Source organism: Oxyura jamaicensis, chromosome Z (genome assembly GCF_011077185.1).
Source record: "Oxyura jamaicensis isolate SHBP4307 breed ruddy duck chromosome Z, BPBGC_Ojam_1.0, whole genome shotgun sequence".
In the NCBI taxonomy this organism is placed as follows: domain Eukaryota; kingdom Metazoa; phylum Chordata; class Aves; order Anseriformes; family Anatidae; genus Oxyura; species Oxyura jamaicensis.
In genome coordinates, this window is record NC_048926.1 from 39,799,040 (window position 1) to 39,815,057 (window position 16,018).

General features: G+C 38.4%; 1 protein-coding gene across 2 annotated transcripts in view; it reads right to left on the bottom strand.

Moving 5' to 3' along the window:
- Window positions 1-4,937: 4,937 nt before the first annotated feature.
- MAMDC2 (MAM domain containing 2) overlaps window positions 4,938-16,018 on the bottom strand; it is a 63,456-nt gene continuing 52,375 nt past the window's right edge. The window contains exons 10-14 of one of the 2 annotated variants that reach the window (XM_035310273.1): window positions 13,212-13,305; window positions 11,491-11,643; window positions 7,592-7,851; window positions 6,266-6,350; window positions 4,938-5,928 (exon numbers count right to left, since the gene is read on the bottom strand). In XM_035310273.1, the coding sequence (XP_035166164.1) occupies window positions 5,867-5,928; window positions 6,266-6,350; window positions 7,592-7,851; window positions 11,491-11,643; window positions 13,212-13,305 (654 nt within the window). In that variant the 3' untranslated portion in view covers window positions 4,938-5,866. Of the gene's footprint in view, window positions 5,929-6,265; window positions 6,351-7,591; window positions 7,852-11,490; window positions 11,644-13,211; window positions 13,306-16,018 lie in introns of those variants that run through there. The other variant, XM_035310274.1, reaches the window with a different exon arrangement.

Below are 16,018 nucleotides of genomic sequence, written 5' to 3' on the forward strand. Positions count from 1 at the left end.
TTTTTTTTTGATTTTAAGTATAGTATCCACAGTAGACTGTATACTTCTTTCTGCCAAAAGAGAAATTAAAGGTTGTCTAGATTTCATTGTAATTAATAAGATTAGAATAATTTATGAGAAGAACTGGTGAGCCTAACTGAAGTCTCAGTCTATAAGTCAGGAAAACACCTGGAAAGGTATAGCAATAGTGTTTGGTTTTGTGAAATGATTAAACTAAGTTAGCTTAATTCAGAGCAGCAGGAGCAACAGATGTTGTTGCCTGAGTTTTTTATTTTGTTTCCAGATGGGGTTAGAGAAATAAACACTGGAACATAAAAAAAGATCTGTAAAGATGTATTTCTTGTCCTTCAGCATAGCACAGCACTGCCTGCTACAGTACATACCATGTGATTTAAGATCTTGGACATTTGTTTTCCTCAAGGTAACATTGCCATGGAGTTCTTTTAAGGGATATTTCAGAGTAAAGTCAAAGTAACCACACATTGGAAACCTGCACACCACAGATCTCTGGGAAAAAATAATAAAATAATAAAATAAAATAAAATAAAATAAAATAAAATAAAATAAAATAAAATAAAAAAGCCTGTGCTCATGTGGCACTGGGCAGACGAGTCCGAGCATCGGCACAGGGGTTGCCAGTGACGCCGTCCTGGCTGCCCCAGGGTGCGGGGGAACCGGGCGGCACCCGCAGGACCCTCTGTCGGGTTCGTGTCCCGAAGGGCCGGTGTAGAAGCACAACGAACCGCAGCACACGCGAGTAATACGCCACGTGGCGGCTGGGGAAGGAGAACAAAGTTGAAGATATTTCTGTGCCATTCATAAGATTTCTGGTAATTCATAGCTCTGTGATTCTGTGTGACGGAGTGTAAAAATACAGAGTTGTAAACCTGTAACACTGGTATATTTCCATATTATATTTTTTCGTTGATTTATTAATTCCTGGTAATGTTCTGTATAATAAAACCTGTCTGTTAAATCAGTTATGTCTCAAGCTTGCAGTCTACAGGGGTAGAGTTGGACCCATGAATGAACAGTTACGGCTGAAAGAGAAGGAGGCATTAGAATAAGGAACAGCTTCAGCATAATTTCTGCCTGATTCTGCTGAAGAGATCTTTTCCCAGAGTTTGTCATGGACCATTTTCAAGTGTCTGATGAGTGTGGATTCTAGCAAGAGCCCCAAAAAAAGACTGTGAAGGCCACAAGGTAGACAGTGCTCAGGGCTAAGAGGAGTTCTTCAAAGAAGAGATGGAAGATTTAAGGGCCAACAGAGAATATAAGAGCAGTGAGCTGGAACAATGAGAGCAACGAAAGCAAAATGCTGATGATACTCACAAAGACCATGTGCAAGCTGGAAAAAAAAAAGGGGGGGGGGCATTTAGTGGGTGGGAGTGGCTCAGGAGGTGGACAGGAAAAGGACAGAGAAAACATGGGGAGAAGTGGGGAAAAAACAGCAAGGAGATGAATACAGACCAGAGTAACGTTAGGGAATATTTAAGGTTTCTTCATTCCTAAGTAAGTAAGAAACTTGGAATAACAAACTGATGTTTTTTTTGTTTTGCTTTTTTACAACGGAAATGTTAAGATTAAGTAAAATTTACATCTCATATCTAGTGTTTTTTTGAGGGAGGATGAGACTGTTTCAGAGTGTGAGGGGTAGAAGCTTCTGACAGTATTCCATGTTGCAGGAAAAGTGTGCTGTCCTTAGCATTCTGCCTTACATGGCAGTGCTTTTGGAGCAGTGGGTCTCCTGAGTGCTGGTAGTCACACTTATGAGCTGTGTTCAGATCCAGACAGATAAAATGCCAGGTCTTTTAGTGCTTAGCTTGAGCTGTCCAACCGAAGCTTCATGACTGTAAGCTTGGATTTACGTTAGGTTTATGCTGATGTGATAAAATATTCATCCAGAATACAGTTTTGTGTAAGTTGGTATAAAGCTAGAATAACAGTGATATTTTATGTTGTTATTCTGGATTTCTATTGGTGCAACTGAGATGAGAATTTGGTTCTCTTTTTCGGAAGGATAATCACAAAATGTCAACTAATGGAAAATATTTAAAGAATAAAAAGAGTATTAAACAAGAAGACATTAAAAGGCCTTTTCCTCTGCTCTCAAGGTCGTTCCACAGCAGCACAAAGTTATGTTTAGAGCAAATATGAGCCTTTTAGTGTCTGAGGTGTTACAGTTGCTTGTGAAGGCTTTCTTTTCATGGTTGTCCTATGGACTGTGCCACCATTGTGCTCAAAGCAATTACTTGTAGGTTCTCCAATCACTTCTGAAGAAATTTTCAGACAGTGAATAGGCCTAGTGCAGAACAGACTCAGAACTGCTCGTTGCCATGCTGTGATCCCTGTACAGCCACTGCCACGGTGAGAGGGGAACAAACAGCACACAAAAAGTGGATCCTGGGCAGAAATTAGGTGCAGAGAGTTTCCTAATTGAGCAGAGCTGTTGGAATGTTTTTTATATCACCATAAAACCAAAGTTTGCCTGTAGAAAAATATTAGTGCATCTTTCCTGGTTGTAGGTGCTTTACAACCCTTCTTTTCAAGGGACTAGTCTGAGAATTTGCTATTCTATGGACTGATATTCACTAGGCACTGAAGTAATTCAAAGCCACCTTTCAAATCCTCCCTCTGTTCTTCAGTTCTTACAGAAGCAGAAGTGGGTGGAAAGGTGCTGTTTTTCCCTAGTGAAGGAATACCCTAGAGTTTTTATTTGCAGTCAGGATAGTGCTTCACACCTCAGGAATAAATGTTCTCAGTGATACCAACAAAATCATCATACCAGTGAGGTTCCCAGAGAACTACTGTGAGCAGAATAGAGTAATTTGCTTATGTTCTGGTCCATATCAGTCTAAATCTGATTACTTTGGTGGAATGAAGCCAAGCTGCATAAAGGTGTTAGAGATAGAAGTACAATGGTTATATCTTGTGCTTCATTTCAGTTATAGAGAAGTTCCACCAAATGTATGGAGAAGCACCAAGCATGGTGGTTTTAACCACTTAATTTTCACCTGTTTTCTGTTCAAATAGTTTGATCTGAATTTGGTTGATACCAAAACTTAAGCTTTACAGAACAGCTGTAAACCTGTATTAACTCTTAGGAAAGAGCCCATTGATTCTGGTTGATTTTATTTTCAAACTATAATAGCAAGAATGATGTTTGGTAACCAGCAGGTAGCTAGGATAGGCAGTTAAAATGTCAGTTCCTTTGGGCTCTTTCTCAGTCTCTAGGAAATAATAAATTGCCTATGTTAGACAGTAAGTAAACGTAGATGTTATTACTGAATGTATGTAACTGAACAACCTCTTTAATTGTTTGTGTCACCAAAATGAAAAACCTAACAATGATGCAAAGTTTTTTATCTTTTTTTTTTTTTTTTTTTTTTTTTTTTTTCTAAAGGTACAGCTGAATGTAACAGGGTGCAGACAATATAAAGCATTCATAGAACCATTAAGGTTGGAAAAGACCTCCAAGATCATCTGGTCCCTTGCCACCAATATCACCCACTAAACCATATACCTAAGCATCCAACTTTTCCTTAAACACCCCCAGGGACGGTGAGACTACCAATACTCCAGGCAACCCGTTCCAATGCCTGACTGCTCTTTCTGAGAAAAAATATCTCCTAATTTCCAACCTAAGTCTCCCCTGGTGCAACATGAAGCCATTCCCGCTAGTCCTATCACTAGTTACCTGTGAGAAGAGGCCGATACCCAGCTCCCCGCACCTTCCTTTCAGAGCAATGAGGTCTCCCCTGAGCCTCCTCTTCTCCAGACTAAACAACCCCAGTTCTCACAGCCACTCCTCACAGGACTTGTGCTCCATGCCCTTCACCACCTTCACCACCTTCATAGCCCTTCTCTGGGCACACTCCAGGGCCTCGATGTCCTTCTTGCAGTGAGGGACCCAAAGCTGAACACAGTACTCGAGGTGTGGCCTCACCAGAGCAGAGTACAAGCAAAAATCACCTCCCAAGTCCCGCTGGTTACACGGTTTCTTATAAAAGAAGGAAGCCTTTGGCCTTGATGACCTGGGTGCACTGCCTGCTGATGTTCGGGTGAGCATTGACCAACACCTCCAGATCCTTTTCCTCTGCACAGCTTTCCAGCCACTCTGCCCCAAGCCTGTAGCGCTGCATGGGGTTGTTGTGACCAAAGTCCAGGACCCAGCACTTGGCCATGTTGAACCTCATCCCATTGGCCTCTGCCCATCAATCCAACCTGTCCAGGTTCCTCTGCAGGGCCTTCCTACCCTCTGGCAGATTGACACTTCCCCCCAACATGGTGTCATCTGCAAACTTACTGAGGATACACTTAATTCCCTCATTCAAATCATCAATAAAGCTATTAAAGAGGATTGGCCCCAACACTGACCCACTGGTGACCAGTCACCAGTTGAATATAGCTCCATTCACCACGACGCTCTGGGCCCGGCTATCTAGCCAGCTGGCAACAACATCGGCCAGCTCCCTCAGCACCCTTGGGTGGATCCCATCTGACCCCCTGGGCTTTTGACAGTGGCCATGGAGCATCAGGACTCTGTTTCCACCAGAATCATGGGAGTTTATCCTGCTCCCCATCCCAGACTTCTATATCAGGAGGCTGAATACCCTGAGAACAACGTGAAACCTGATCTAGCATGTCCCGGGTGCTGTTGATTCTTAGAGCCCATTAGAAATGATGCATCATTTGTTCTGAAAGTATCAAAGGCTGTTCCTATTTTTCAGGGCTAACATCTTGCAGAAACTGCTTGAATGTTGTGGCTGTAAGAATCAATAGTCAATCAAGAGTCAATACTGGTGCTTCCTTCTGCTTTCTGCCAGATGCCTTACATGATGTGACCCATTTTCTTCATATTTAAAATAATGAATGCAGGCTTTTATATTAGGTTCAGTTGTTTTTTGTTTTACCAATAACCAAAGTCTAAAGCAGACAATTTTTGAAGTTATATTTTATTAGGAAGTTTTAATAGTTTCAAAACAAAACCTTAAACACAAACACATTAAAAAAATCTTAGAAATTGCCAAGTTGTGTGAATTCAGTATCTTATCAATATAATTGCAAGGCATTTGTGGTTGGGTAAAGTGTAAGTACATTGTCTGTGCGTGTACAAACAAATTTATTTAGAAAAGAGGATTTGTATGCCAGAAAACATATGGTTTCAAAGGGTTTTGTTTCATATAGTTCAAAATGGCAATAGGTTACACTGAATTATACTGGAACACTACAGGTGAGCTTATTATTGGTAAGGATGACAAAGATATTTGTTATAGTAAAAGAATACAAAAACACACAAAAAAATGCCTGCAAAGTGTTAGAGTTTCCCAGAGGGAATTGTCTCATTAATAATTGCACTTAACCTGTATGATATTAGTAGTTTCTAATACAATTTTCTTTATTATTTAAAAATATTTATAATTTCCTTAACAAAAATCCATTCTGTACCCAACACAAAACATTCACTGAATGTAGATTTAAGATAACACAATATTGGGTTTTAATTGTGTACCTTTACTTTCCCCTTTTTACCTATATACCAGAAAGATTTACACACAAAAATAAAGCACTAAAATACTGTGTTGAACAATCTGTGCAAAATGAAAAGCCTTTATATAATAATTGATACCTCATGCAAAAGAGAAAAAAATAACAACAACAAAAAAAGTCAGTCTAAGAAGCCCTGAGTCAATAATTTCATTGCAAAGGCAAGGATCATGAGTGCTCTGAGTTCTTCCTATACATTGTTGGATATCCAAACCAGTCCAGTATTTACTTAAAACACATTTTAAAATAAGCAGTTTGTGCAGTTTCTCATGTAAAAACCTTCTATGCACTCCATTCCGTTCAGCAGACTGTATTGTATTTAATACTCAATTTCATTTAAGCTGTCGGGATAGCCTGATGAGAACTGAATTTCTTCCACTTCTAGAATAAAAAAAAAAAATAGGGGGGGAGAGTAATACTGTAATTTCTTTTATTTTTATCATACATAAAAAGACATAACAGAGAGTATAATTATCTTATTGGATTTAAGTGGAACTGCCATACAGCTAAAAGTGCTTTAAGATTTTACTAGCATGAATTCTGAAGGATGGTCTCACATCTTAGTAAAAACTAGAAATTCTACACTAACACAGCAGCATGATATTAAATGAAGATCCATCCAGTGGGGATTCAAGGGAAGACATATCACCTGTGTAAGTACACAAAATACTATGTGACTTGCTAGATGTCTCCTAGGAAAAGTAAAGTTTAAACTTACCTAAACAGGGTCCTGCTTGGAACAGAATATCATCAATAGCCATATCACTTCTTATTGACACCCCACGGATTGCTTCAAAAATAATCTGTAAAGATAAGACATAGATTTTCATGGATCCCATGCCTCAAAAGAAGGGCTGAAAAAGAAAATCAACCATGCAGTCTATTCAAGGATCCAGTGTGTCCTGAGTGCCTGCTTCTTGGAAAAAAAAAAGTTTTATACTCCATCACTGGACTGATTTCTTTGGTCAGAGAATTTGGAGATGTGTTCTGCTGAAGGGAACAGATTTGCTTTCACAATTTGATAAGACGTTGTGTTATAGACCACTGATAAGTTTACTCCAATGATTTAGCATGTCTATCTTGCTTTTTGGCCTAAATATATTGCCAGGTGTTGCCCAAGTGAAGCAAGACTGAGGAGAAAAAATAAAAATAAAAAATTACAGTATTCTTTGGTCGTCTTACTAATGAAGCTAAACTTGCTTTTCAGTAAAATTTAATTATTTTTTAAAATTAATTTCCAGGATCTTAAGGCAAAGTGAAAAAAATAAATAAATACATCTTTGATTAGCGATCATTGCAGTTTTCTACCTAGTGCTGTTTCAGTCAATAGCAGTTTAGCTTTCTCTTTGACAGAAACAGAAGCAGGCTTTGGCTCGGGCAAATACCAAGATTCTCACACTCTTGAAATCAAAGGCAGAGCTCTAAATTTGCATCGTTCCTTGCCGTTGGTCCTTGCCGTCAGAAAGATCAGCCTGCAAGACGCAGGTTTTTTTATCGCAGCTTATTGATAATATCAAAATTAGACAAGGCTTTAGACAGCAGAAGGAAAAAAAATGCACAAGGGATCTAAATAAAAACTACTGCTACTGGCAAGAAGTAATGAGAAAATAGCATTTAAATAATTTTAAAAGTAATAATTTTGAATTAATGAATACACAAACTATGTTCAACCGACTTTACCAGTTGGGTTGTTGAACACTGGAACAGACTTCCTGGAGAGGTGGTTGATGCCCCATGCATGTCAGAGTTCATGAGGCACTTGAGTAATGCCGTCAATAATATACTTAACTTTTGGTTAGGCCTGAAGAGGTCAGGCAGTTGGAATAGATGATCTCTGAAGGTCTTTTCCAACTATTCTATTCTGTTCTGTTCTGTTCTATTCTGTTCTATTCTATTCTGTTCCATTTGTAAGAAATTATGCATTACTTCAGCTTGTCCAGATGTCCATTTAGTGCTGCGGTTTTTTGCGCAACCCAAAACTTGGCTTCTAGCACATATTCAGCTTAATCACCATTTTGACTGCATTGTGTTTGTTTTTCCTTACCTGGTAGGTTCTATCACTTTCATATTCTATCAGTGCCCTTAGCCATGAGATGCTTTGTTCCCCTGTCCTCCTCCATAAAGGAATCTCTTCATCATCACCTTCTTTTTTTAGATAAACACTTAATAATCCAGTCCCAGCTCCATACATGTGATAGAAAAATGTCAAGCACTGTTTTCCAGAGACCCCTCTTAGTGATCTTGAAATTAGGTATGCTCTCTGTCCATAGACCATGTCAGATGCCTCTATGTACATGTAGTATCCTTAAAAAGACATAAAATTATTAGCCAAGTAAAACACATTGTCTCAATCTGTTCAATATGTACAACATGCTCACTATATACAAACCTATGACTGAAACTCTTGATGAGGAATATTTCATTGTAAATGACATATTTGTTTTTTTATTTGTAAACTGCAATATTAGTGTTACTATAATAGCTGTGTATTGTAGTTATTGTAATGTTTGTGAATGCCAATATAGGGAACACTTTAAAAAAACTATGTATATCTGATGAAATACATAATAGAAATCAATGCAAAGTTATAAAAAAGAATGACATTTGTTCTTAAATCAGGAATGCACTCCGACAGCGGTGTGTTTGCAGATCTGGAAAGACAGTTGCAAGTACATCTGAGGGTACAGCTTAGGCTATGTTTAGAGCCAATGCTATTAACAAAGCAGATGAACTAAAGTACCTCTTTTAAATCACGTCTGACATCATTGACATTTCTGTTCTGTGACACAAGTGAGGAAAACTAGATTATCTAGAATCCATCAGTGAACAAGAGATTGTCATGAACTTAGATCTGTGGAAAAATCAGTCATTAATTGGTGGTGGAAAAATTATTCCCCCCACCTCCCTGAGATCCATCATTTCGAGATTTCCATCTGGAGTAAGCTCTATCAGAAGACTGAGAAACATCCCCACATCCCATCTGCTGCACATATCAGCTGTTTCGTGTGAAACATACGCCCCACCAGCAGGTGGTGAATCCAGATTTTGCAGCAGCCCCTGATACAGTCCCATCGCTCCCTGTTTGTCTTGTTGGAGTGGGAAAGCTGCCCTTCTGCCACTGTGAGTACCAGAGGTGAGATGGTTTCCAGGAGAATGAGGGGATTCCTGAGGATCAGTGAGGCAGGAGAAAGCCCAAGAGCAGCCAGAGCAGCTGCTAGATGCGTCTCTCAGGATATTCAAAGCCCTGTTACCTAAACAAACCCATGCTGAAGTCATCCTCTCTAGCCAGGGTTGCAGTTTGGTGGTCTGCAGCACTAAAGAGAAAGGGTGATAAGGCTGATTATCTACAGCTGCAGATCTGTAAGAGAAAGATCATTTGGTGCAGTCTGTTGGAGAATTCCTGAGGCTGTTTTGTCCAAATCTAGTGAAAGTGACTCCAAGAATTTTGTATTCACTATGCTTGAAAGTTACTTAAGTTAACCATCAAAACGTACAGCTTACACTGCAGCATAATAAAGTAACTTGCCTTTAGTTTTTAGGCCTGAATCATATTATAAATTTATTGGAAAGACTAGATCAGCTCTTGATTTTGTGAATTCAAATCCACATTACTTCTCAACACACTTTGCTGCAAACAGATGTGTGTTACCAGCAACAAATGTTTACATTGCTGTAAACATATTTTCCTGTCACAGGCCAGGCTTAAAGGATTCTCTTGCTTCACCAGAAACACAAACTGTCAGTCTCAGATCTCAGAATACTTAGCAAAGTACATAAACTGAAAATGGATCTGAAGCCAGTTTGTCTTAGAAATTGAGAAACACATGCTAAAATCCTCTTTCTTTAGCAAGAAACTCTTTAAGTGTTGCTCCTATGAGGAGAGGGATATTGTCCTTGGAAACATGAGAACCAGAATACCGAGTATTTGAAAGAGGAAAAAAAATGATATTATGTAGGAAATGTCCAGAGGAGAAAAAAAAAAAAAAAGGCAACAAATAAACCTGAATGTTGAATGTTATTATAGAATGGAGTTTAGTTTCTTACCAAAATAACCTGCATTTTTAATGTGATGTACTCCTTTTAGATGTTATTATGGAGAAGAGTCTGGCAGATAGTACAGAGATAGCCTACAGATGCCTCTGCAATATTGTCACCCACATTTCAAAAAACCCCTCTCAAACTTTAAAAAACACTAGGAGAAATCCTCACTTATTTCAAGGCTGGTTATCATACATCTAGTTGATGCAGAAAAACTGGACAATAAGGGTAACAAAGACTTAAAGATAATTTGTCATCTAGTTAACTTCCTAAATATAAGTTTTTCAAATATTGCATTTACACCTCTTCTCTACTTCTAAATAGAAAATAGACAAGAATTTAAATTATCCCTTTTGAAAATCATTCCACAGCACAAAGGTATCATTATTGGGAAAATGTTCTTGATTTGTACATAGACTAAATTTTTTGTTTGCATAACTTAGCTGATAGAGCTGGTCAGAATTTGCTCAGGTTTGTAAGAAATGCTTCTTGTTTTTTATTTCAGAACATGTAAGAGGAATTTCAAGATTTAAAACTCCCTTATCTCTGAAGGCTCTTCATCTTTCTACCTAGAATCTGCACCTTTTAGAACTGACAGTGGAAGAAAGTAATTTCTTTGCAGCCTGATTTTTTTTTTTCCTAAATGAAACATTCCAATCTGCATTCTCAATTCCATGTGCAGGATTTTGGCCATACAGTCCCCCACAGCACAAATTTGTCTTTGCAATTAATCTCCATGCTCTGGATGCAGCTATTCCATAAATTTTACTAGGGAATAGGAAATAGACCTTTTGCTGAATGTGCACAAAGCCATGCTTTTAGATAAAGTGAACAGAAACAGGGCAAAACATGTATTTCCTTAGCTAGAAAGAAAATCCTTTTCTACAATATGTTGAATTAAACTTGCGCATAGCAAGATTTCATATGCACAGCTGGAATAACTCTGCTTGATAATGCTTAATGTAGTGTACCCTCAATCACAGTTGACATACAATAAAAGTGAATTATAATAATCGTTTTTGGTGAGCCTTTTAAGCAAGTCAACTGCTTTAATGATCCAGCTAAAAATTTTAGCAGACTGCGTTAGATTGCTACAGTGTGTAAGCTAGCTTGTCTGCAATGATTTTGTTGAATGGCTTGTTGAATGAACACTATCCCTTGTGAATGAGGACAAATCGAAAGGCACCAAAAATATTTTTAAACCCATGTAAGCATTTAAAGTTCACAAGCCTTAGGGCAGTTTCATTTGTTATACCAGAGTCGGTGGAATTGATGTGGAGGTCTTCTGCCGGAACCCAAGTGCCCAACACAGCAATACAATTCATCATTTCCAAAAGTCAGCAGCGAGAGTCATGGAGTGGCAATTTGGATGCAGTTTTGTGTGAGCTGATTCATGGTAATGGGGGCCCAACTCACCTACATCCTTCAAAGAATAAAATGGCACAAGTGGTGTGATTGAACAGATTTTCAAGATAAAAGGTCTGCAGGACTGCTTTTGTATTATTCATGTTTTGTTCTGAGTTCAAATAGAAAGTTGTTTATGTGGAAGAACTGAGCTCCCACCCAAGTGTTTGAATTTTTGTTTTAGGGAATATTTGCAGAATCTAAGGGGTTGGGAGAGGGCTTTTCTGCAGGGCCCAGAGAGTCACCCTGTCCTCTTTCTCCCAAGGGAAAGGGCTACTCTGGGACGTGAAGATTGGATTCTTCACTTGGCCTGCAGATAATTCTGACTAAAAACAACATTCTCAAATTATTGGTGGTTCCCTAAGAAACTTACTTTGTTTGATTAATAATTGTTCTGAACAGGAGAGTAAAAAATTTTCCTGTGTTCTAGATTATCATGTCAAAGTATTTTGAATAACTCTTAATGTCTGTTCTGAAAGTTCAATGTGAAGCTTAACTCACCTACCCCAGTAGTGTGGTCTCCTTTTGGTCCAGTGTAAGAGGTGGGAGTTGGGCCCCTTCTCCTGTGCCAAATTCCACGACCTCTCTTCTTCTGGGTAAACATACACTCATCTTTTTCAAAAGTACACTTTCCAGGAGAGGGTGGCAATAGATCTATAATGAGATGTCATTGTTTAAAACTGTAAATATATTAGACAGATGTATAGAGAGATTACACAAACAATGTATTGCATGTTTACCTGCTGAGATAATTTATAATTACCTAGCAATACTTAGGGCTGTCACAAGCCTATAAAAATTAGCTTTAAACTGAAGTACAGGATTTAATTTCATTTTCTTCACAACTTTGGGCAAATCTATGCCTTAGTCTAGCTCACTAACCACTAACTTTCTTTAAAACATCTCATATATTTTATTGTAGCTCTGACTCTGTAGCTCTACCAGCCTCATCTTCTTCACTGACTGTAGCATCCATGGCAGTTTAACGAGCTCAAGTAAATGCAACATGCATATTAATAGATCTTGTCAGAGACTGGTGTCTCCGTGATCTGAAATGAAATGCCACATTTAGCTCTCCTGTGCTGCCTTGGCATCTGATTCCACTATCACATACAACACACTGCTACAATTTGAGTTTTTAATACAGGAGTAGCCACCATACAAATGTGTTCACCTTTTGAAAAGGAGGAAGCCTTTGAGCATCTCTCACTCAGGAGCTGATGTTTTGCTGCCATCAGTGACAACAGTCACTGTATGATTTTATGACCAAAGTCAGGTTGTAGTCCTAGTATGACTATACATTCAAGTTCCAGTTCTTCCCCTTTCGTTCATTTATAAACCCCTTGGGAACTACAGAGAGGAAAAATCAGCAACTTTTGGAAATACTTTAGAAAAATGGCAGTTTGCTTTATATGTGTGACTTGTCTCTCTCTGATCAGTAATGGCTAGCTGCCTGAATGCATGAAGTCCAGCCAGAAGAGGTCATAAAATACTTATTATTACATGGCAATACAAATGGGATGGTAAATCTGCCTCATCACCATTTCAAAGGCATGGTTTTGTTCCAAAAAACAATGGGATTATAGATCGTGCCTGTCTTATGAGAATGGCTTCCAAATTAAGATACAATTGTTGCATTGTCAAACTTCAAAAACCCCAGAAGAGAGAGTTGGGGTGAGTTCAGAGAGGTTAGCCTGTGCATGTCAGAGTGTATAAAGTCTCAGAAACACTGAATTCCTCCCACTATGGGAGGGAGAGTTAGGCTTGTCTTATCTGTGTACATTTCAGAGCTGCAGCTCAGATAAGGAACTGTATCTTGGCTCACACAGCTGTACTTCTAGACAAAAAGAACAACGCTGTGTTTCAAAAATGTTGCTTTTGAGTCTATCCCTGGTCTCCTAAAGCCACTTTCTTGTCAGTCTGACTTCTTTTATAAATGGGTGTGCCCCAAAAGTAATGAGCCCTGATACACAACTGCACTGAAGTCAGTGAAGTTAATCAGGAGTTAGCCAGTACCCCTGCGAACAAAACCTGGTCCTCACTCTATGTATGATACTCCAAAAATAGGATTACTGCAATACGTATTGGAAAAAGAAAATACACCACAGTGTAATGAAGTCAGCTGCTGGAAAGGCTTGGAAAATGAAGGTATAAGAAGTGCCCTTATTAGAAAGAGAACAGGGGGGTAGCAGCTGTTGAACAACAAATAGACATAGTCTTACCAGCAGACTGGCAGCTTCCCAGGCTCAGAGTTATATCATCCAGTGCCACAAGTCCACAGTCCCAGAAGCTTTTGCACCAGCTCACAAAGACAACCTGCAATATACGAAGGAAGTTTCATGTATCTCCAAGAAAAGCTGGCACTGCTAAGAGCCTGAAATTTTAGATTTTTCCAGCTGCACTCCGGATTTAACAACTACAGTACAGAAATGATGAATTAACTTTGATTTGGCACATACTAATACAGCCAATGACTGACATTTAAATCCCCAGTGGGTTTTCGATGTTTTCATTAAATACAAAGTGTTTTCTCATTTTTATAGGCAAATGATGTATCTCTGTATGTAGCTGCCATTTTACTAGGAAAGTGTATGTTTAGTGCATGTCAAAGGATGACTCACTAAAGTTTTTTGTTGATGTTGTTTTGTTTTGTTTTGTTTACTTCCCCAACAAAACAACACTGAGAGTTAAGTGTCCTCAGCCAACCCATCCATAAGTTTTATCTAAGAAAAAATAAATTTCAAGGAGTAGTGCAGTGTGATGGCCAACAAGAATGGCCCAGGCAAAGTGCAAGCAAAGAACAACAAAAATGAAACTACTGCATAAAATGGGATTCTTCAGAAATGACGCAAGGCCACGATGTCATAAGGCAGGAGGCTGAAAATGCTGAGCACCATTCACAGTGTTTATCTGGCTTTTAGGAACATTAAGAACAGAGCCCAAAATGTTTTATCTGGCTACACATTAATTTTGCCGTGGAAAATCCAAGTCACTCTCAAGATGGCAAAATAAAATACAAAGAAACCACTGAAACCGTAAGATTCCCAGCTGCTGTTCTCCCAAGGTTGACACAGAGCTGTTTGAATTACACAAGCCACAGTCAGGTTTATTTTGTGAAAATACTGCTGACAGTTTTCTATGCCTAACTGCTGCAAACAACTGTCTGTCCATGCAGGTTATGACCATAATGTGTGTGGAGCTTTTGAAAACAATTCTTTTGTGATGAGGTCTGAGCTAGTGACTTGTGACAGGTAAATGTCGCTTCTAAAATTTAATATTCCGGAACAGCTGTAAACACCTTGGTTACATATTTGAGGTTGAATACTGATTGACAGTTTCATGCTGATAGAAAAAGATTTTTAAGAGTACTTGATGCATTATCTGCTATATCCTCTATTATCAGTGTCAGTAACATCTTCAATGTAGTCATTACACAGTAATTTTCTAGATTGTTTTGTTTAGTTGTATTTATTTGTCTATCTGCTTATAAAACAGCCTTTTAAGAATGTGTGGGTTATGCTGCCCAGCATGGAGCAGTTTTCAAAACCATTTTACATTCCAGTCATCCAAACCATTCATTCCAAACCATTTTACATACCAATCCTGGTCACAGGGATTATCAGTCTTGCAAAATGTTAGAGGTACGGACTTGGCAGTTGCCTCTTCATAGCATGCACAGGTGCGCAGTGTACAGTAGCTTAAGAGTGGTCTTAGATGTTTTTCTGTAGAGCTGCTATCTCAGTCTTAAGGTTTAACAGGGCAAAAATTGTTTCCTAATTTTTAAGGCCATTCTCAAGAAACAGATGCAATTTTTTTTTTAAAAAAGTGGTAGCATTTCTTGGAATAAAGAATGCAATAAATACTGACGTTGAGTGGACGTCATTCCCTGTATTTTTAATAAATGCATTCTGGTGAACATTTGTAATAAACTAAAGACATATTATAGTTCTAAAACCAAGAATATTCAGAAAACCACACATGAAAGGGTGAGGTCAGTTCTCGTTTGCGAAACAACATTTCCGCACTGTGGAATCATGTTCTAAGCGATGTTTTCCATTTGACATCATTGGGACCGGGATCAAGTTCTTTATTCTTAAATTGCAATAATTTGTTCCATACAAGGTATGCAATTACCCATTGGATCCTGCAGAAAGCGCTCCATTTTAAAAGCATCACAACAATATAAGATGGTCTGACAAAGGCCATTGAACAAGTATCCTTTGTACAAAGGGTCAACCTGTTTCTGTGACATTTGTAAACTCATTCAGTTTTGTCATCTGCAGCTTCAGAATTACTGATTCTCTGCTTGCTTTTTGTGGTAGTGGGTGACATATTGCCATGAGCAGACTTTGTAATTGCATGGTGTGGGGGAGGTGGAGAGGGTGCTCGAGTGTGCAGAATTTCCAGTATGAGCTATAGCATTATATACTATAATTGTTCATTTTCCTCTTGGCTTATTTTTTATGTTCTTATTTATTTTTAAGCAATGGGGTAGAAGATATTTTTCTTCACAGGTCATCTATTCACTCTTCTTTTGTCCTAAATGTCCCATTTTTTGTCTTAAATGACCGTTTTGGGGTATTTGAACTTTACCTACCAAAATTACACCAATTTGGATTGCACTCAGCCAGTATTTTTCACCTTATGTCAGAACTCAATGCTTTCTACATTCTCAACAGCCCTAGTGTCTCATGGTGCTTTACATTTGCTCTTGTTTTGAATGAGAATATTTCCTGGGTCAATTGTTCCAAAAGAAATTTTTATGAAGTTATCTCATGACTTGGAGAAGCAAACAGTGGGATCTTTGTACTCAGCTCACACTTTTTTTTTTTTTTTTTTCAAAAACCATGACAAATGAACAATATGATAATTGTTTCAAGCTAGGTAACAAATCTTTCTGGACTAGCATGCTATCTTGGAGGCTAAATTTAAAACATTGTCAAATGCAGGCAGTTCTACTGAAACTGCCTGAATATTGAAAAATAAAATGTATTTTTCTCTCATGTCTCTTTTTCAATAAACAGACATA